This window comes from Canis lupus, chromosome X (genome assembly GCF_011100685.1).
Source record: "Canis lupus familiaris isolate Mischka breed German Shepherd chromosome X, alternate assembly UU_Cfam_GSD_1.0, whole genome shotgun sequence".
NCBI classification, from domain to species: Eukaryota; Metazoa; Chordata; class Mammalia; order Carnivora; family Canidae; genus Canis; species Canis lupus.
Genome location: NC_049260.1, coordinates 29,756,398 through 29,780,052, shown reverse-complemented (window position 1 = coordinate 29,780,052; position 23,655 = coordinate 29,756,398). Strand labels below are relative to the sequence as shown.

The 23,655-nt window shown below is 34.1% G+C and overlaps 1 protein-coding gene across 1 annotated transcript; it reads right to left on the bottom strand.

Annotated features, from left to right (window-relative positions):
* Positions 1-1,594: 1,594 nt before the first annotated feature.
* Positions 1,595-23,153, bottom strand: LOC100686929 (RNA-binding motif protein, X chromosome-like). Its single transcript, XM_038588779.1, has 5 exons — positions 23,091-23,153; positions 22,238-22,422; positions 2,578-2,651; positions 2,301-2,522; positions 1,595-1,974 (listed from the first exon to the last, which is right to left on the bottom strand). The coding sequence occupies exons 1-5, from the start codon at positions 23,151-23,153 to the stop codon at positions 1,595-1,597; spliced, it is 924 nt and encodes a 307-aa protein (XP_038444707.1).
* Positions 23,154-23,655: the final 502 nt, after the last annotated feature.

Sequence of the window (23,655 nt, the reverse complement as noted above, 5' to 3'; positions counted from 1 at the left end):
GGGATAGAAAAAGATATTACAAGAAAATAGAAACCAAAGAGGGCAGGGCAAATTATACTTACATCAGTCAAAATACACTTTAAGCCAAAAGCAGTAACAAGAAACAAAGAAGGTAATTATATAATGATAAAGAGGTCAATTTATCGAGAGGATGTAACAATTGTGAATTTATATGCACCCAACAGAGGAGCATCAAAATATATTAAGCAAATATTAACAGTTATGAAGAAAGAAATAGATAATGATATAATACTAGTAGGGGGCTTCAAAACTCCACATTCAGCAATGAATAGGTCATCCAGACAGAAAATTAATAAGCAGACATTGAACTTGAACTATACTCTAAGTAAAACTAACAGATATAATATAGAACATTCCATACAACAGCAGCAGGATACACCTCTTCTCAAGTCCACATGGAACATTTTCAAGGATAGATCATATGATAGGTCAGAAAACAAGTCTTAATAAATTTAAGAAGAAAAAAAAAATAAATTTAAGAAGATTGAAGTAATATTAAATTTTTATTTTTTGGTTTTGGGCAAACTAGTTAGTGTTCTGTAGTTGCTTAGCACACACTTAAATGGTATTTTTGGGAGAGAGGAAAGGGGAGGTTCCTGTAGATTCCAAGGAAATATCAGAAAGGCAAAATATGGCCAGAATTATCCATTTATTTTTTTTTGGATTTACTGGGCAAAGAGCACTTTTCTTACATAAGCATCTGATCTCAGGTTTTTCGTACTGAGAACATTGAGATTTCAGTTTGAAGACACTCTGAAATCCTAAGAGTAGTATACTCCTACCATCCTCTAATAGCTAGCTTGTTTGTACAGGCAGAAGGATTTACCTCTCCATTTTAGATGGCTAGATGTTTGTGGAAGGTCTTAGAATTGTTTGCCTCATTTACTGGGAAAAATCAGATATAGAAAGTGGCCTTTTGGGACACTTTTTTTTTTATTTATTTATTTATTTTTTTTATTGGTGTTCAATTTACTAACATACAGAATAACACCCAGTGCCCGTCACCCATTCACTCCCACCCCCCGCCCTCCTCCCCTTCTACCACCCCTAGTTCGTTTCCTTTTGGGACACTTTTATTTGGAAAATACAACACTAGTGCAGAAGTCAGGTCTTAACACATTTAACATTTGCTTGCCAAAAGCAGTGTCATAAAGTCAAGAAAGGTTAAACAAGTTTACTTTTTTCCCCTCACAAGGACATAAAAATAATGGTATGAGAACTTCACAGGAAATTTTAAAAAGGTAACACATTTTTTTCTTTTAATAGTCATTGGGTTTTTCTTTGTTTGTTTCCTTGTTTGTTTTTTTGAATGGGGATTTTGGTCCAAAGTTTTGTTTTTAATATCTGCTTCTGCCTCTGCCTCTATCAGATCAGCTTCCTCCACAGCCACCACCTCTCGGTGCTCTACAGCTTGAAGTGTTGTAGGAATCACATGGAGGAGGGTACTTCCTTTCCATAGAAGGGGGAAGCCCTCTTTCTTGTCTGCCATCCTAATCATTACCACTTGAGTAGAGATCACTTCAGCTGCCTGTCTTGCTTTCTGCCATATCCATCATATGAGCTGCTGTAATCATCACAGAGACTGCATCCACCATAAGATGGCAGGGGCCCTCTTGTAGGGGGACATCACATGAGTTACCATAACTCTCATATGAATCTCTGTAGGAACCTCCACTTGGATGATCTGAATAGTTAGAATCAGGACCATAGCCATCTCTATCACTATAGCCTCTTGATGGGTAGTCATCATGTGAACTAGAATGACCAGAGTCACAGTAAATATAATCTCTTGGTGGTGGTGCTTAATCTTTTGTATCAGGAGAACTTGGGTAATCTGTGCTTGAAATACTGTCTTTAGTAGAATGCCCATCATCTCTTGGGGACTAATAAACATCTCTACAAGAGGGCAGGGGTTCCCTTCAAGGTGTGTCTCCATAACTATCTCTTCCATATTGCACCAGAGCCCTTCCTTCCATTCCACTGCTGCTGTGAACTGGTCCTGAAGAGGCAAATCTTTAGGAGGAAGACAGCCACTTTGTGGTGGTGGTCCCCTTTTTTATTGGAATTGGTCCCCTGGAATAATTTATGTTAAAATTTATAGAATAGCCACCATTATCCATGTGTCCCCTGCTTGAAAGAGGTCCCCCTGATTCCTCCCCTTCCTCCTCCTCCACCTCTGAGACCTCTTGGACGGCCTCTGCTTTTTGGAGGTAGAGGTGGTTCACATCTATCACTTTCAAATGATGGTTTAGTGGTTTGTTCTACCTTGATGGCTTTTCGGTCTAAGGACTTTCCATTCACATCTCTGGCTGCATCCTTAGCATCTGCTGGGCTTTCAAATGTGACAAAAGCAAATTCTCTTGATTTGTTGGTTTCATGATCTTTCATCAATATAACTTCTACTATTTTTCCATATTTGTCAAATACTGTTTCAAGGCATTTCTCAATTGTTTTTGTATTGAGGCCAACAATGAAGAGCTTTCCTGGGTGATCTGCTTCAACTATTTTTATACCCTGATAAGTGGTGATGACGGTTTTAAGCTCTTATGAACTTACCGGCAGGGGCTTCATAGCAGCTCAGCATGACAGAGAGCTGCTGTTCCAAGAACAGAACAGGGAGGCCATTAATGCTATTGTACAACAAGGGTGAACCTCATATCAAATTTTAATTTAATAAACTGACTACCTATTTGACTTTATGACATTGGTTTCAATAAGCAAAAGTTAAATGTCTTAAGACTTGACTTGTGTACTAGTGTTGCAATTTTCCAAGTAAAAGATGAAAACTCTCCTGTAACAGCATAGAAAAGTTCTGTTACATCAGAGGAGAAACCAAAAACATTTTGGCTCCAAATACAATACTGAACTTCATAGTTTTACTATACTTTATTTGATCAACAGGATATATGTGAGTATGCAAAATTCCATTAACTATGCTTACTCAATACTTATATCCATATTTCAAAGGAGAAATAACACTAATTTTACTGTTTTTGAAATAAATATAGAAAGAACTAAGCATATTTTTTATTGCAATATTCCTTTAAAAGTTAAATTTGTTAGGGTCTAGGTATAAAGATAACTACTTAATGTCACACTATCATTTTCTCATATGTACTGTAACATATAGATATAGATTATAGATGGAATGGCCAAAATACTCTTCAAAAATCATTGATTTTTATGCAGAAAAAAGTATGTTCAAACCTCAAACAAAATACTGGAAATGAAAATGGTCTGTCATATTATGGCAGCATTTGGTCATGTAAAGATATCAAGCTTTTCCTATTTATCAAGGTACCCAACACTTTTAGATAAATTTATTTTATATAAGTCAGTCAATGAGTAAATATTTCTCATAAGCCCTGTGGCATTTTTTCTTGTGGGTGAGGTTATGGCTTAATAAATAATTATATAAATTGCATTCTTTCAGGGTATTCAGGGCATAATTGGGGAGATTAGTTGGTATTCCATTGCTCAGGAAAGATATTTTTCTTTATTTTAAAAATGTAATATATGAAATGTACTATAATAACCAACAGCCAAGATGGCATCCAGTACTCCACATTTTAGATATTTATGCTCTTGTGTAGTTTCCTCCCCTATTCAATAGGTGTCTGATGGTGTATGACTTCAAAAGCTAGGTCATAAGAGGTATTATAGTTTCTACCTTGCTTTCTCTTCAATCACTTCTTCTGGGAGAAGCCAGCTGACACATGGTAATAAAACAAAACAAAACAAAACAAAACAACAAAAAAAAATGAAGCAGCCCATGTAGGCCCAGCAAGAAGAATTCAGTAAGAAAGAACTGAGTCCTCCTTCCAAAATACAGCACTAAGCATGTGAGTGAGGCACCATAGATGCAGATTTTCTAGCTCTAGTCAATTCTTAAGATGTTGGCAGCCCTGGCTGACATGTGACCGAACATCATGAGATACCCTAAGCCAGATCCACCTGCTAAGTTGGTCTTGAATTTCTGCCCAGCTAAGGTCTGAGACAATGTGCATCAAAGATAAATAATATACCATAAAGAAGAATACATGTAACATATATGTTATTATAAAACTTAATAAATACCGTGATACCACCACCACCACCACCCAAATTTATAAAATCTGATATTATTAAATGGTTGCATCCATTTCTACTTGTTTGCCCCTATGTTAGTATAGGACTTTTAAATGACTACTGATTGGTATTATCTCATTTTCTAGCAGAATATGTGTCCCTCTCCAGCTTTTGTTTTCTCTTTTAAGAATAACTTGACTATTTCTTTTGCCATTTCCTATATAGTTTGTTTTCAATTACCACAGCTCAGGGTCTCAGAATCCATGAAAGGCAATTAAGATATTTGTTTGAATTGCATTTCAGACAATTGGGTATTTGACACTGAATCTTCCTATCCCTTATTTCTATTTGTTTAGCTCTTTCAGTAAATTTCATAATATTCCTCATACATGTTTCACATAAGTTTTGTTTTGTTTTTTTCCTCAGGCACCCTACATAGCCATAAAATTCGCTCTTCATTAGCTTATTTCATTTAAATTTAATTCCTAATTTTCATTGGCTTAATTGCCCCAAAAGTAGGAACATAAATATCATTATTTAATTTTTAAAAAAAAACAAAAGCATTTATTCAACATTGTATTTTCTTAGCCAAAACATATTCCATGTGACTCATGCTTATTTTTTTCCATAGATGAGCTTAAAATAATGTAATTTATGACATTCCTGATACATTGCTAAATATGATGGTAAAAATGTAGTAATAAAACTACATAAGCTAAATCAGAAGGAATCTGTAAAACTAATATGTAAAACATAATACAAAAAAACAGCATTTCACTGAATATGTTTTATATGCTTTATCATCTACTTCATATTATGCATTACATTTAGTTATTTACTACTGAAAAGGGAGACAAATACCATTTAGTCAACTTACTGGATATTACCTATAGAATATGCAGAATATTTTACTTAAGGTAAAAAATTGGTTCATTTATATAATAATTGCTCTGTGAAGAGTTAATAGTAGTCAATCTGAATTTCAATTCTATTTACAGACCAACCATGAATCTGTGGACCAGAGTACACATGAAACATTGTCTCATAAACTTTAAATTCGTGATAAAAGATTTTTAACACAATAAATATTGTGAAATTAACAAGAAGCTAAAGTGATTTCCTAAGACAAACTAGCTATGAAATCTAAACAAAAGATTCCTTAGTTTTTTACCTTTGAGTAATAGCTTTATAAAGATTCATTAAATAAATCCAAAGGTAAGTTTAATAAACTGCATTTTCCCCCATTATTTTTTTTCCTGAAAGAGAATGTGTGTGCATGTGGGTATGCACTGTGCAAGGAGGTTTGGGGAGAGGGAGAGAGAATCTTAAGTAGGCTCCATGAGCACAGAGCCTGATGTGGGGCTCAATCTCACAACCCTGAGATCATGACCTGAGCCAAAATCAAGAGTCCAATGCTTAACTGACTGAGCCACCCAGGTGCCCCTCCCCAATTCTTCAAGCCAGTCATTCTTGAAAAATAATCTAGCAGAACCTCTCTTTTAATATCACAATAAAGGCTGAAGTTGGTACCAGAGTCTTCATTCTGAATCAGTCTGGGAGTGATCAAGAGACATTTCCTTTCCAGAATCCTCATAAGTGAATTTAAACACGTATGTGTGAGCACTATCTTTTCTTTCAGTTCTGCAATCTTTTCCTGTAGAGAGAACAATTGTGATTCTCCAACTCAGGTGTACTTACTATGGCTATTGTTTTTAAGAGCTAGGATACTAGAAGGAAGGTAGAAGTAACCTCTCAAAGCAATCAAGGAAGCATTGATGAATAAAAATGGGAACCAATGGGAAAGAATATAGGTCCTGGCTCTGAGTGAATTTTCAATGTCTTTGGGAAAGGAAAAATAATTTTCCCTCTACTCTTCTAGGTTCTTGGCTGATATCCTCCTGTAATAAAAAGATTAACAAGAGAAAAACAAAAAGTTTAATAGCATGTATACCTCATGTATGTATACATGGTAGAGACCCAGAAAAACTGAGTAATTTGTCTGAATCACCCAAGTCACATCTTAAATCTCATCTCCAGCTAAAAACAAAAGATGTTGTTTAAATTTAATTCCTAATTTTAAACTGGGGAGTCAGTTATGAGAGGTTACAAGGAAAAGGACAGTAAATAAGAGTAAGGTTGTTATGTAGATTTAAGTCACTGCCTTCTGAATCAGAGTTTCTGGAGATTTAGAGTCAACTTTCTCTTCTTGATACAGAGAAAGAGTAACCCTTACAAATGGAGATTTCTCTATAAATGTAAATATTTCTTACAAAAGAGTAAGTTCTACTCAGTTTTCAGAGCTTCACCTGTGTCTGCTGTTTCTTAAAAATAACTAGCTTAAAATAATCAATATGCCAAAGAGGAATATTTTGGGATGGTATATTTTGCTTTCTTTCAGTCCAATGTAAGGGAGTTTCCCAAAGAGGGCTATCCCTTATTCTTCCTGGAATGCAGCCAAGGTTTTGGCTCCCCAGACCCCAGTCCTGCAGGACCCAGTGGGTATCTCACTACCATCTGCTTTGTCCTGCCCCATGGAAGTTATAAAATAAAGTTTGACAATTACTTTGTTAGTCTCACAATCACAAAAATCACCCTGTTGCAACTTAGCATAGCCCCAAAAATAGTCTCTTAATAGCTGAAGGGCTACATTTTTATGTTTTTACATTTATTTTTTCCTTATGACTGAAGTAGAGAAATGAAACTGTAAGCTCTCTTACTGCTGGGGTGTCTAATTGAGAAGAGCCTCTTGTAATCTGAAATATTTTTCTATCTCCAAGGAGTATTAATGAATTAGGTTATATAGTCTCCAAAATTGATGGAGCTTTATTTTAATGGGTTTATGGAGATTTATAAATGTATCTATATCTAGCATTTCTAAAAGTGTACAGAAAATAAAGAAGCTGAAACTTTAAACATGCTAGCTTTTTAAGAGGAAAACATTTTTCTTTTTAAGATTTTATTTATTTATTTGGCAGAGAGAGAGAGAGAGAGCGCGAGCACAGAAGTAGGCAGAGTGGCAGGCAGAGAAAGGAGAAGCAGGCTCCTCACTGAGCAGAAAGCCCAACACAGGGCTTGATTCAGGACCCTGGGACCATGACCTGAGCCAAAGGCAGACCTTTAACCAACTGAGCCACCCAGGCACCCCAAAAATATTTTTTACAGAAACTGTGAGCATGTTTAGGTAAGAATCCAAGTTCACATTTTCAAAGTGAATCTCTGAACAAATGAGGCTGGTTTCAAAACAGTGTTATGACTTTTCTCAAATTTTTATAAGTATTAAGTATAATTTAATCAATGTATTATATTTTTATTATATTAAGTTTGTTTTTTCATGAAGAGACTAATAATTCTGAAATTCACAAACTTTTTATATTGGCTTATTGTTCAGGCGGTAAATTTTTTCTATACATTGATTAGGATTGTGAAAAATTTAAAACTATATTCATAATTCTGACAAAGTTCTTAGACAATAATAATTTAATGTAAAGTAATATGGACGTGTGTACATAACTTCCTAAGATTCTTATATGGATTCTGAGTTTTGCTCATCTGTTAATTGTTTTGTATGATAGGTGTTTACCTTGTGAAAAAGAAGTTAAATTGGTTAAGAGATATAGTTACTGTGGGTAACTGAAACTCTATTAAATTAATAATAGTAGAAAAGCACGGATGTGTGTGCAAGGTAATGGGATGTGTTTTATCCAAAAAAAAAAAAAAAAAAAAAAAAGAAGGAAAGAAAGAAAGAAGTTGGTAAAGTAAGGTGTCTATTTCAAAAGACAAATCCTGGATAGAGAAAGTAGTGGAATTTTTGCAGTAAGGAAATTCAGTCTTTTAGTTTATATAATTGCAAATAATGGAACTCAAAAGAAAAATTGACATGTATTAACATTTTGACAAATTTTGCTCAATGTTGATGAGCTTATTCACAAGATAATTTATAAAGAAGAAGCTGTGAATCTTTTAGTTGGTTTTCTCTTTGTTAAAATGACAATTCATCTTACAGGTTTAAGTCTTAACAAGGAGGAATGAAAAGGTTACTCTTTGTGTAATCTGCTTAGAGAGCAGAATTCAGTATTTCACTCAAAAAATTTTCAGTGCTTTGTGTTGACTCTATCGAGTTCTAGAACAGCAGTCAGCAATCTTTTTTTTTTTCTGTTAAATGCCATCTGTTAAATATCTTAGGCTTTGAGGACTATAAGGACTATAAGATCTGTCACAAGTACTCTGTCACTACAGTGGAAAAGCAGCCATAGACAATATATGGAAAGGGGGACATTTGCCACCATAAAATGTGTTTCTTTGGCATGTGGATTATTTTAGGTTGATTATAGCGAGGGAGAGAGATATAGAGAGAAAGATGAGGGGGTAGAAGGAGAGGGAGAGAGAGAATCTCAAGCAGGCTCCATGCCCAGGGCAGAGCCTGACATGTGGCTCGATCTCATAACCCTGAGAGCATAACCTATGCCGAAATCAAGAATTGGATGCTTAACGAACTGAGTCACTCAGGTGCCCATTAAGTTGATTATTGTTAAGAAACAGAAGACTCAAGAAGTTTTTCTTTTTTGTCTCTCCACTAACTGCCTAAAAGAATTTAGATAGAGGACCTGCTCCAGGACAGAGCTATCACCATAGATAATGACAGTATAATATGAATTAGGTGTGGTAGACAGGGAGAAACATAGCAAAGCATGTTTGCTAAAATTCCTCTCTGTGTCCCAATGTTTCTGTACAGCCCAGCAAACATTTGTTTACTAAACATTTACTCTTTTTCATTTTCTTTTGAATTATCTGCCTTCCTTTTGAATTCCCAGGCTCCTACCCCCTTCTCCTTAGCTCTGGATGGTGCATAAGTCTCAATTGCCTGACAGCTCCTGGGCCTTATATTCTTCCACAGTTCCCCTATGTACAGAATTAAATTAGGTGTGTCAATCTATCTCATGTTAATTTAATTATTATACCAGCCAAAAGAATCTTGAAAGATAGAGAAAAATTTTTCCTCCCCAAGGGTATAAAGAATTAAGTGAAAAAAATTAAAAATTAAGTGTAGTTGTGTTCAATAATATTTATGAATATTGAAATTTCATATCCCACAAAATGTTGTCCCTAATTTAAATTTTATCAAACATTTGAAAATACAGAACTGCTTTTAGCTTATGAACTGTACCCATGAACTCATGACTAGGCCTATGGGCCATCAGTTGTTAACCTCTGTTATAGATTATTAAAAACTAAAAGAAAAAAAAGAGTCTTCATTTTTAAAGAGCTGAAATTCTTACAACCATTTGTCACCTTCTTCTAGTTTATTTTAAAACATTATATTGACACTTGAATTAAATAGATAAGCAAATATTGTTTCTCAAGTGTCCATCATCTTATCTTTTTTTTTTTAAGATTTTATTTATTTATTCATGAGAGACACAGAGAGAAAGAGAGAGGCAGAGACACAGGCAGAGGGAGAAGCAGGCTCCATGCAGGGAGCCTGATGTGGGACTCGATCCCAGGACTCCAGGATCATGCCCTGAGCTGAAGGCGGCGCTAAACTCCTGAGCCACCAAGGCTGCCCTCATCTTATCTTAATCAAGTACCTAAATCTCCTTTGGTAACTGTTTTGATTTTGTCTTCCTTAGACCAGACCCTTAATTAAAAAAATTAAGATATCTTTACACATGAAAGTATCTTTGAAATTTCCCAGCAGGCCCTAGAAAATCACGAAGAATTCTTCTTTCTCCTAATTAACAACAAGAAAAAAGATACTATAAAAATTAAGATTATTTGGCTCAATTTATTTATTAATTAGCTCAATATATTTTTAGCAAGTAACCTCATAGCGTCTGGGTTCTAATCAAATAGTAAATAGCAAATGTAAACACAAGTACAATAATAAGATGAATAAAATAAGAGATGAATAAAAAGAATAATTTAAAAAATAAGGAAACTCAACCTTACCTGAGTTAATTTTGCACATAAAATGACTTTAATATAAAAGTTTAAGAGATTTTACACTTCACAGCAAGGTCATGGGATTTGTCAATGTGCTCATTATTTATAATATTCAGTTATTATCCTCAAATGGCAATCAATTAGAATCTCATGAAATAGTATTGGGTTGTACTCCCTAATAGCTCACTTCCATTTTAATACTCTTGATTACTGTTATAAATTAACAACAGCCATTTATTCTCATCTATAGGTGAACTTTACTCTGATTTTTACTTGAAGACTCTAAGGATAGAACTCCTGTATTCAATAAAGAAGGTCAGTCAGTCTCTGTGACTCAAGGAAAGGACTACCAAATATCTTAATTATTGATATGTGAAAGAAAAGACTCTTGACTAAAGATTGCCAAGCTTATATCACTTAGAAATCTTTCTAACAGTACTGGAGGGCTGAATTAGGCTTCCTAAGATTATTTCAGAACAAGATGATTTCATTGGAGGCAGACTGCTGATCCATGGTCCAAGGAAACAAGAATTAATTACTTGGACTGAAAAAAACTTATGAGAAAATGTTAATAGTGTTTATTTGTTTGGAGTATTGTTGATGTTGTTTTAATATTCTACTGATGAATATACAAGGAATCACTTTTTCTTCCTTGTAGATCTCTTACCCTCAATTTAAAGTTTTTTATTTTTTTATAAATAGAAATGAAGCATTTTAAAAGGGAATATAATTCTCAATAAAGTTTTATAATTCAGAAACAAATATTTTTAGAGTTTCCTTATTTTTGTGGTAAAGTTATTTTCATTATTTCAATAAGGATATGTCTCCATTTTACCTCAAATTGTAAAAGTTGATTGTTCAACCAAAGACATTCTGTGGTGTTACATTTAGGAATGAATCACTTTTCATCAGGTACAACAAGCTCACCATTAAAGAACAAAGGCACTGCTGCCTACAGAACCTTCATAAGAGACTGGCTTGGTACCTAGCTTACAAGGCTTCAGCCTCACAAGTGATAAAGTAACTTCCTGACAGGCCAAAAACCTTAGCATATTTTGGGGAACTTGAGGAAAGGGGAATTTACTAATTCTATGGATACAACAGTAAAATCTATGGGAGAAATTTTCCTGGCCTTAACTTCCTAGCCTAGACTTTACAGAATCTTTTAAATGGTTCTATCTTGGATTCTTTAACAAACTTTACAAACAAAAGGTCAGTATCTGTTAAATGCTACATGATCAAGAAAGCTTATGGGGTTATTTAACACCTCTTATTGCATTTGTGAAAATAAATAATCTAAACTATAATAAAGCCGACCTTTTTTTCCTGATCGATATTTAGAGATTATTTATGGCCCAAACAGGGAATGCTATGGACTGAATGATTGTGTCCTCCTAAAATTCATATGTTGAAACCCTAATCCCCAAAGTAATGGTATTTGGAGATGAGACCCATGGATCACAATTAGGTCATGAAGGTGGAGCACTCATGAATAGAATTAGGGCCTTTATAAGAAGAAACATGAGGGATATAATCTCTCTGCTTTTGCGACATGAAGGCACAGCAAGAAGACGGCCAACTGCAAACCAGGAAAGGGTCCTCATGAGAACCCATTCATGCTGACACCTTGATGTCGGTCTTCCAGACCTTCATAATTGTGAGAAATAAATGTTTTAGCTACCTAGTATTTTATTTGCTATACTGGCCTGACCTAAGACAGGGAGATTCTTAAGAAAATTATTAAAACTGGACAAAAAAGGCAGAAAAGGTGGGAGGTGTGTCTTTTCAATGTTATTCTAATATTGTTTAATAAATTCAACCTAGGATTATATAATTTTCTAGGAGAATGTACTTGTGTTTACATTTGCTATTTACTATTTGATTAGAACCCAGACACTATGAGGTTACTTGCTAAAAATACAAGTCTCTCTCTGATAGAAAAGATAATCCTGATGGTTATGGTTTGATTATCCCATAGGACAATAATGAGTTTTGTATCTAACCTAGCAGCCTTACTTTTAAACATTTTAGATATTTTCTTGTTTGACTGTATAAACTCCTTTTCATGAAATATCTTGGAGTCAGTTTTACCATTTTAGTGGTTTTCCTCATTAGTTAATGAGTTCAATAAAATGTTTATTATATTTGTGTAAGTCATTTTTAACTTTTTAAAAGTCATACTTTGACCCATATAAGGTATTCATGCTTATAGAATCTTGAATTTTAATATAAATAGAAGAATTCATAAATAGAAGCCTTCTCATAAGGCTTCAATATCATATAGAAGAAAATAAGACCAAAATTTAGTTTCCTTTTACTCTGAGTTTTTTTTAATTTTCTGATGTAGACTTTAAATTAATTAGATGTGTATCCTATAATAGCAAAGAGGATGACAGACATTCTGAATGCAGATTAAATGGTCTTAATGTCATGAACCAGAAATTTGTCTCTAGAAATAACTGATCCTATTTTCCAATTACTTTCAGAAATGACAGAATAATAGCAAATCTGCCAAAACCAAAATTGTTTTTGGTAGATATTTTCCAAAGGTCATATTGTGAATACTAATGAAGCCAATGCAGCAATTTGTTTAGTTATTTCAACGTATATTTAGTAGCTCACTCAAACCTCACAAGCCCCTGAGAAATGTTGTTGCACAAAAATCAGAATTTCTTCCCCCCACAGGAGCAATACTGAAATTTTCCTTTGGCCAAGGTGGATCACTAAATACACTTGCACTTATAACTTTCTTGTGTAAAGTATGTATACTGTATACCATAAGATGGAACTCTGGGGTCTTTATCAACCATTTGCTATGGCATGTGAACTAATGGCAAATGTGAACTAATTTTCGTAAGAAAAAAGCTGAACTAGTCTACAAGCAAAATTATCTGGAGGTGAGAAAATATGTTGTCATTTCATCTGGGTGAGAATAAGGTCCTTTGCTATCTTAATTTGAATACTCACACAACCCGCCCCAGTGTGTAGTCCTTAAACTGACCAACAATTATCAACATATAACATATACCTTACTGTTATGTTCATTTTCTCTTTTCCTTACTAATGTATAAACTTCATGATACCAGAGATTTTTGTCTGTATTCTCTTTTCCTGCTATAAACCTATCAGTTAATAAAAGTGCCTGGTAATAGTAACTGCTCAATACATATATATTACATAAATTGAATGAAGTAGATGAATGAATGAATGGATGGGACTTACTGAAGTCCATTTAATACTATGATAATATAAGAAAAATGTTTTTTCTTGGAGTGGGAGAGAGAAAGAGGGGGGATAGGAGAGGGAGAGAGAATCTTAATCAGGCTCCATGCCCAGTGCAGAGCACATGTGGAGCCCAATCTCATAACACTGAGATCATGACCTGAGTCAAAATCAAGAGTCTGATGTTTAACTGACTGAGCCACTCAGGCACCCCAATATGAGAAATTTTTAAACAGATCCAAGTATCTCCCATTTGATGTTCCCTTTTATTATATAATGAGATTCATATGTTCTGAATTTAAATTTTTATGTTAGATTCACCTTAGATTTTTATTTTGCTTTAGCAAAGCTTAATGTTTAATAAATGAGAGAAATTGTCATCCTCTGTAATTATTATAGATTACATATTACCATCCTACAAATTCAATAACTTATAAAGTTTTTTCTTTTCATTGTGGTACTTTTCTTGTATATTTTTATAGGTCCTCTCCAATTCCGTTGCTAATCAGACAAAGTATAAATTAAAAATAAATATCACTTACATCTAACCCATGAAAAAACATTTTTAAAACTCTAAAATGATTGTTAAAATATTATTCATATACCTATTCTATCAAAACCCTTCAGAAAACAAAGTAAGTTAATAAGAAATACTTCTTTCTACTTTGTATCAGTGAACAATTATGAATTTTGAATAATTAAATAATTCTTACAAAACTGTTACATACATTTAAGTTAATTATTATAGCAATGAAAGGTTTTTTTTTCTTTTAGGATATGTGCTATAACAGCATTGGTAAGAGAAGTGCAACATTTTATTTTGAGAAAAATATAATCAAAGGCAGGTAGTGTAGAAAAATCATTAAATATATGTAAAAATTACATTCTAACTTCTAGGGGGCTTTGCCTTCTATGTAGTAAGTTCAAATAAAAAATTACCAGCACAAAAGTAAGTTATGAGGTTGTAATAATTCACCATCAATTTACATTGATCAAATATACTCATTTTCCCACAAATGCTAACTAATCAGTGTATAGTTGATTAAATGAAACAAAAGATCTGGCATTGCCTATGAATATATATTTTGTCATCTACAGTACATTTAACATTCTAATTGCTATTTTGAACTGTAAATATAAAAATAAAAATATTATTGGAGTTTTAAATTTAGTTGAAAGTACTATAAAAGAAAAAATTCAAATACTGATAGGTGGTCTAAACACAACATTTATTTGTGTACCAAAATAGTTTTTGTAAGTTAGTCTCTAGAATCAGTAATAATTTTCTCCTTAAGAATGCTACAGATATTTAGTAGGGATTTTCAAGTTACGATGGCAGATAATGACCACTAGTTTTCCCTCCAACCATTGGAATATACATGAAATCTTCCAAAAAGTTGCAAAATTTTAACAGGATTGGAAACTAAGAATCTTTAATCTTCAAGGCTCAAAGAAGTATTTTTATTTACTAAAGCATAAGTAAGCTCATGAGGCAGAATACAGTATAGACAACAGAAATAAGGAGGGACCATAAAAACTTCCAGTCATCTATCTGTTAAATTAATTAACTCTCCCCCTCAAAAAAGATAGGTATATCATCTGTCTTCCCCAATCTGCCCCATTTATGCCTCTCATTTTACAATCAGTACCATTCTGAGTTGAGAGAACTATGAGAATGGTGTCCTTTGGAGCATGTAGTTATTTATCACCTCTGCTGAGAGGTGAAAATAATTTCTAAGACTATCTAGAAACAGATCTCAACCTCATGGGCATACAACCAGGCAGTGAGACCAAGATATGCTTCTTTAGACCAGAAAACTCAAACATTACAAACAGCATTACGTTACAAAAAGAAAACTTACAATTACAAAAGAGCAACAATAAAAACTATTTTGCACCAGGTGCTGCATGGCTGATCAGTTCTCTTTGTTTTGCAAATAAAGAAAATAATTTTAATAGTCATTTCATAGTTATTATAAGAAAGGAGAATTCACTTAGACCTGAAACTGACATAACAACAGCTAAAATTTTATATCTTCTATTTCATAGATGTCACAAATCACAAAAACAACAACAATTAGAAAACAAAATAAAAACCCAATCTTTAGGAGAAAAATGTACCATATGAGTAGAAACTAGTTTTAAGAAACTGATATTACATTCTCAGTAAGAGCGTTTAAATCTATGTGAAAACATAAGACACCATGATCGAAATTGAGTTGATATCAAAGTCAGGAGGAAAGGAATAGAGAGTTCAGTGAGACGAGGCAACATGGCAAAGATTTAATACTGTAGACTGAATTTCAGTTAGTCGAAAACAATGAAGCATAGTGATGGTGTTGCAGAAACTTAATCCATCCTGTGGAGGACAAATGTAGGACACTTTCTCTGAACACAGTATAACAAAAAAAAGGGGAAGACAATCACAAACTACAGGATAAGACATGGGGAAGACAGAATGAGAAAATTTATTTTCCCAAGGAGGAAATCAAAACCAAAGGGTAATGAAAGAAAATCAATAGAAGATATAATTTAAGAAAACATTATACAACTGAAGAAAGTTTTGGCTTATAAGACAAAGTGCTTACCTAGAAAAATACCGTAGCTTATCCTAGTGAATTTGTAAAACATTTCAAGAAAAAATTAATAATTCTAAAATCAAGGAGGCAGAAAATCAGTCTTACTCTAAGGAATAAAAAATGACCTTTGAAACTTCTGCAATAATAAATGCAGAAGAGAGTAGAGTAGAATCCACAGTATTTTGAGAAAGAAAGTAAAAAATATTTATATGCTAGGTGGTTTGTCAGTTATGTTATGTGCAAAGAGCAGAGAAAGTAACTACCCATGTTCTCTTAAAAGAAGCACCTGAAGATATATTCTAGTCAGCACAAATATAGATTAATTGAGTCATAAAATAGTTAATGATAGCTATATGTAGTACCATTATTACAAACGACACTATGTTAGGCACTAAGGACAAAAATTTCACATAGTACTAGAAGGTGATACTCGTACTTACACATTGCTAGAGAGAGAATTAGGAGATATGACCCAGAGACGGAATCAAAAAGGATCCCTGAGAAAGTTTTCATTATGTTGAGAACTAAAGAATGGTAGTGGTAATCAGAGTCATTGGGATGAAGGGTAGGTATTTTCAAATATTCTGCAAAGAAAGTAACCAAGACACGGATATGGAACTGAAAGAAGCCACTGTGGCTACAGAGGAGAGAAGCGGATCATAGTGCCACATGATGCATATGTAGTAGTAGGGACCAGAATATGCATGGCCTTATAGGCCATATTAAAATTTTTGGTCTTTATATGAAAATCATGGGAAAACTATTGACTGATTTAAGGTAAGAGTGTGTGTGTGTGTTTTGTCTGTGTGTGAGGTACATGTTCAAATTTACATGTTTGAAAGTTCACACTGGAATTTAGGGATAGATTAAAAGGGGACAATTTGGATATAGGGAAGCTATCTATGACACCATTTTATTTGGGCACCTCCAGAGATGAAGAATTAGAGTGGTGGTGATGGAGATAGAGAAAGTACCCATCTTAATGATATACCAGACTGAAAACTAGGTTTTTGATGTGTGCAATTGATTGGACATTAATAGTCTTTCATTAAGCTAAAATATTGTAGAAGATGGGGGTTCGGTGTTGGGGAGAATGTTCCATGTACAGGGTGGGGGGAAATTTTAAGTGTGAGTATCCTTTGGGACATTTAAAAGAAAATCTCAGATTTCAAGAAAGCAGTTGAGTCTGGGTTTCTGAGGAGAGTTCTCAGACAGAAATACAAGTCTGAGAGTCATCACAAGTGGGATTTATTAAAAACGTTGAAACTGGATAAGACAGAGAAAAGAGCTCACAAATATACAAGCCTGGTAAAGATGAACTGATACTAAGCCCTGAAAGAAGTTAAAATTAAACTAAGAATAAATATTTTTATAAACATAATTTTTAAAAAGGATTCCTAAGAGAATATATTTAATAAATGACTTTAATAAGATAAGAGTTTTCTTTCTCATTTAAAATAAGTTACATGTGTATGCAATCCAGGACTCAATTGGCACTTCCAAAGTTACCATCATCCTTAGCAAGTAATTTTGATTCTCAAGTTCTCTGGCTCCAAGATTCCTGCTATAGCCCTACTTCATGTCCTTATTCTAAGCAGGAAAAGGAAGAATGTAGAATATCCAGAAGACTTACCTGATTTATGCTTCAACTCTTTGCTCACTCTTGGTTGCAATGTCACTAGGAAATGTAGTTTTGGGCTGAACACATGAAATGTGCTTTCTGTTAGTAAAGAAGAAAATAGACACTTAGGGAGGCAACTGTGGGAAATCACTCTTATACACTATTGTTTATGGTTTATATTATTACAGACTTTCTGAATGAAATTTTGGCAAACTTCATTCAAATATTTAAATTTTATATACTTCTGATGAAGTGTTTTCATTTTTAGGAAGCCATTGTAATTAAACAGATAAATTCTGTCTCACCAAGCAGATTTGGGAAGTTTACAGCTATGGTCATCCTGGTATTTAGATTGGAAACAATCCAAATGTCAAGAAAACCAGTCAAAGTTGTAGGTTCTGGATATCAACTAATTAAGTCTTGAGTGGGGCATGGGATGTAGTTGTGCCCTTTAAGATAAGTGAAACTGGAGTCCCTGGTCCCATTATTTTAATTATAAAGCTTCAGTAATTATATCAAACTTGAATCTTTCTCTTAAGTTTTGATATCTTATACTCTGGTCAGCTTTCCCAAAGTAATCTATTCTTTCACTCTCACTTGTCCAATGCTCTGTAGCCTGGTGCCAATTAAACACTATATATCGATCTAGTCTGTTATCAGTATTGAAAACAAGTAAGCTTTATCATCATCCAATTATATTTAGTTTTGTCATTTGGAGATTTCATGTCATAGTCAGTGAGGAATATGATATTTGGTCCATTCTTCATCTTTCATAAGCCATTTGAAATTTCTTTCTTCCCATATATGGTGGGAAATCACCAGCTATAATCAGGATCTTAATTTTCTATAGGATCTTAATTTTCCTAAACAATTTGGCTTGCATAACAAATATTGAGAAAAGTATAAATTACTCTTCATAAATCATATTTTTTAATTTTTATTTTTATTTATTCGTGAGAGACACACAGAGAGAGGCAGAGACACAGGCAGAGAGAGAAGCAGGCTCCTCACAGGGAGCCTGACGCAGGACTCGATCCCCAGATGGGGATCACACCCTGAGCCAAAAGCAGATGCTCAACCGCTGAACCACCCAGGAATCCCCATAAGAAGATAATTAACAGAAAAAAGAACATTATATACATTATACTCCCTTATTATTAAAATTAACTACTGAATTAAGTTAAAATTACTATATCACCTTTCATTTGTATTATAACTTTCTTGTTAAATTTCATATTAAATTTTCTTTTTATGATTATAACTAAAGATCATGCTTTTATTTACAGACTCAACTTGTTCAAAATAATTATAGTACTATTTTCCCTCTTATGCATCTATCATCAAAGCTTAAACAATGAGAATCTTTTTTAGCTGAATTCATATAATCCTTGCACTATCCCAGTTACCTTTGAAATCTTCCTCATTTGGGGGGAGTCATAATATGTTCCAGGTCACAAGATCAGCTATTGTCTAAGAAGTGCTATTTCTTTTTTACAAAGAAAGAGAAAACCTTTTAGAAAGTAAGTTCTGGGCATTGGGGGCTGTGTATCAGATTTTTGCATATGACTAAGTCGGGTAGATAGGATGAGATTAGTGTTGGTTCAAACTCTAGCTAGAATGAGAAACGTTATTACTTCAAAAAGGCCACAAGCTCACAATATTTCTAGTTTCATGTTATATCTTATTTATTTATTTATTTGAGAGAGAGAGAGCATGAGTAGGGTGAGGGGCAGAGGGAGAAGCAGATTCCCTGCTGAGCAGGGAGCCCAATGTGGGACTCAAATCTGGGATTCCCAGGATCATGGCCTGAGCCAAAGGCAGATATTTAACCAACCGAGCCACCCAGGCACCCCTGGATCTTTTTTTTTTTTTGATGTGAGGTCGAGTTTATCAGTAACACACACACTTAAATTATTAATCTTTCTCTACAGTTTTAAATATGTCCTTTTTTTTACAATTCTTATGCCTCATGGACTTCCATTTTAGAGTTACTTCATTATCTTTCACTATTGGTTACAGTAAGAAAAAGAAATGTTCTCTAATGTGTTTGTTCTTTTAAATCATCTTATTGCTAGGTAGTGAAATATATAGAAATAAAAGTGCATTTTATTTTCATAATATAGAAATGAAGTAAGTTATAGTTAATCAGAGATTGAAGAGATTATTTTTAAAGTAAAATGTTAAAGTGTGTGCCATTAAAATTGTGTTTTGTAACATATATACCAATTTATATTCTAAGTTTAAAAAACTCATTCTATGTAGTTATTTTTAGCAAATAATTAGTGGCACCTTTTTGTGTGCTGTTATGAAGCATAGCATTTGTTATTTTGTAGATCTCAGTAATCCTTGTGCAAATATGAAATGTAAATACATAATTAGCTAATTTATTAATCACTCATTTAAAATACTTATTATGTACTCTATGTCAAACATTCTTCAAGGTCTAGGGATGCAATAATAAACAAGATACTTACATCTTTCTCCTCCTCTAAGTCACAAAAACAGTTGAGAAAACATCCAGTTAAATAAATGATTATAATGTAGCTTGATGAATGTAACAGTAGGAGAAACTACAATTTTATGTAAGCCTATTGCAATGGTACAGTGATGGTCTTCTTGAGGATGCCACATTTAGGTTAAGAAATAGAGAATGAATAGGACTTAGCCAGACAGAGGATGAAGGTTGCATAGTGGAAGCGGTGGCCTTCCAGAGTGAATTTCATCTAATTTTAGGAGTTAGATATTAGGGATGCCTGGGTGGCTCAGCGGTTGAGCATCTGCCTTCAGGCCAGGGTGTGACCCTGGAGTCCTGGGATCAAGCCCCACATCGGGCTCCCTGCATGGAGCCTGCTTCTCTTTCTGCCTGTGTCTCTGCCCCTCTCTCTCTCTGTCTTTCATGAATAAATAAAATCTTTAAAAAAAAAAAAGGAATTAGACATTGTCCAAAGGGCAAAAGTAAGTCATTGAAGGTACTTAGGTAGTAAATAATCAGATTTGCATTTTTAGAAATATTACTTAGCCTGGAAATTTGGAACTGTAAAGGGACAGGGCTAGAAGAAACAGAACAATTAGGAAACTTTCAGAACTGCAGTAAGGGATGATAATGGCTTAGAACAGAGTGGGGCAAATGATGATAGACAGAAGGTATAGAAAATAACCCCTATCCAAATCATAAAAAAAGGCCTGTTGAATTTAATATAAAAATGTTTCCAGAATCTGGTCATTGCTCACCATCTGCCTTGCCACCACCCTGGTACAAGCCAACAACACATCTCAACTCAATTATTGCAATACCCTCTTAACTAGAGTTGCCAGAATTAGCCAATAAAAATTTAACTGGAAACTCTACTTTTAGCTGCTCTCCACCTCTGTCTCTTCTCCCATGTCAGTCTCTTCTCAACATGGCAGCCGAAGTCTGTTATACAAATAAAATCTTGAAAATCTCTAAAAACTCCAACTGGTCACTATGTATTACATATATTTGCGGTGCTGCGTTTAATTTGCTAATATTGGTAGGATCTTTGCATTTATGTTGTTAATAAGTGCTTTAGTCATCAGCTTCTCTTTCTCTTTCTGTCTGCCATGGCCAGGTTTTGCTATTGAGGTTAAAGTTTCATCATTAAGTGAATTAGGGAGTAATCTATTTTTTTCTGTATTCTCTGAAAATGTGTGTATATAATTTAATTTATCCTTTTTTTGCAATTTGGTAGGATTTGGCTGAAAACCACTTAGCCCTTGTTTGTTATTGTTTTACATTTTTCAATACTGATTCAATTTATTTGTGATAAGACAATGTTTTTTGAGTCAGTTTTTATAACAATTATTTTCCAGGAAATTGGCTATTTTCTCTACATTTTCAAGCTCATTGTCATAAAATTCTTCATTGCTTTTTCTTCCTGTAGTCTGAGTTTTATCTTTACTTATTGTTTGTCTCTTTCCTCTTTCATATTGTTTATAAGTGCTGCTGTTCTTAATTTTACTAGTGTTTTTATTTATGTTTTAAAAATAATCAACTTTTATCTTGTTGATTCTATTTGTATTTGCTTTGAATTTTACAAATTTCCTTTTTCTTGAATTTCATCAATTTCTGATCTTATATTATTTCCTAACTTCTATATTTTTTAGTTTATTGTGTTTTCATATACTATTCTGTTTTGTGTTTAAAATTCTCCTGTATTTTCTTATTTGTCAAAATTTCATGTAACTGTGAGACCTAGATGTCCACTTGATTCAGTTTATTTTATTTCATATTATTTTATTTTATTTTGGCAAGAATATTTCATAAGTAGTGTTGTGCAAGTCTCATTGATTGTTTCACGTTATGTATGAATTTCCTGAATAATGAGCTGCTTGCCTAAGTAAAATCTCAAGAGATGAACAAGAAGGATTAAGTATAATTATGTTATTAAGTGTAATTACCAATTTTAATAGATTTTCTACATCTCAGTATTTATTCTTTTTGAACCTCAGATTGTCCTATCTGTGGCTAATGGAAGTCTCTTCACCTTGCCTCCTGTGTCCTTTCTAGTCTGTGAGAGAGTTTAGGTATAGGATTTCAGAAATGACAAGAGAACTAGGCTCACCTTGGATATTTTTTATCACAGCTTGGAATCAGATATATCTTCAAGGAGCTCTGGTAGTTCTTTTCAGTGGAAAATAATATTTGGAAATTTTACCTGGGTGGTAAGTTTGCATTTTCTACCAGGCTATCCCAGTTTTGGGGGCACTTTAGTAGAGACCTAAGAGATATGCATTCGTTTTAAAAAGAAAAAAAAATAGATTCTACCTTTCCCGGCTACTCAGAGAAGAGTCCATATAGCATTGTCCTAGGTTCCTGTCAGAAAGGGAAATGTTCACTATGTCTGTACCTTGTGACTTCTTGAAAATGAAGACGGAGAATGTCCTTAAATTCCTTGCAGCAGAAACGCACTTAGGTGTCACCAACCTTGACTTCCAAATGAAACAGGACATCTACAAAAGAAAAAGTGATGGCATCTACATCATAAATCTGAAGAGAACCTGAGAGAACCTTCTTTTGGCAGTTGTTCATGCCACTGTTGCCACTGAAAGTCCAGCTGATGTCAGTATCCTAACCTTCAGGAATACTGGCCAGTGGGCTGTGCTTTAAGTTGTAGTTGCCAGCAGGGCCATGTCTATTGCTGGCCACTTGGCTCCTAGAAACTTCACTAATCAGATTCAGGCGGCTTTCAGGGAGCTGTGACTTCCAGAAGTTACTATATCCCAGGGCTGACCTCTAGCCTCTTACAGAGGTGTGGTAAGTTAATTTGCCTACCGTTGGTCTGTATTACACAGATTCTCCTTTGGGCTACGTGGACTTGGTCACCTCACACAGCACACACGCCCTCTCAGCAGATCAGACGCAGTGGATTCTGGCCTGGAGATTCTGCGCATGCGCAGCACCATCTCCCATGAGCACTCAGGGGAGGTCCTGACTTATCCCTACTTCCACAGAGGTCCTCAAGAGATTGGACAACATGCTGCTGCTAAAAAGGCTATGAACTAGGAGGATCTTCAGGGTGAACGGAACTCTCTAGCACCTGAGTTCACTGCTACTAAACCTGAGGTGGCAGCCAGGTGTGCAGGGACGCTGCTGTCCGTGCCTGCCAGTGGCGCCCTACCCGAGACTGGAGCGTGCCGCCCGCCCCCTCACTGAAGACTGGTCTGCAGACCCCACTGCTCATGCCGCTGAATGAACAGCCACCGAGTGGTCTTCAGCTGTTTTTCCATGGGCTCTTAAATAGAAAATGGAAATATGAAGGTGACAGAAAAGAAAGTTTCTAAAAAAGTGAGTAAATAAATTACAAATTCATAAAAGTAAGTAAAATAAATTACAAATTCGATTTCCCAAGTTTAAATGGAACTTACAGGATTTTATTTAATTTGATTTATATCTTTACCATGTCTTTTATACTGAAAATCTTGGTTCCTAATCATATTAGTATAATAATGTATATGCTGTAATCTATTTTGTGCCTAGTGGAGTATGTGTATATGCTTATAATAGTTTTGAAATTATGCTAACATTAAACTTAGTAACAAGACCAGGAGCTGCAATTTAAGATTTAATGATTTTTTAGTTTTGGTCTCACTTAGGAGTATATTCAGTCAAAATTCCATTTATTTATTTATTTATTTATTTATTTATTTATTTATTTATTTATTTTTTAAAGATTTTATTTATTT

Coding starts and splice junctions, on each gene's coding strand:
- LOC100686929 (XM_038588779.1), bottom strand. CDS start 23,153: ATGAGCAGTGGGGTCTGCAGACCAGTCTTCAGTGAGGGGGCGGGCGGC. Junction 22,423..23,090: donor GCGGCACGCTCCAGTCTCGG/GTAGGGCGCCAC, acceptor TTTCTTTTGTAG/ATGTCCTGTTTCATTTGGAA. Junction 2,652..22,237: donor TCTCTGAGTAGCCGGGAAAG/GTAGAATCTATT, acceptor GTTGTACAATAG/CATTAATGGCCTCCCTGTTC.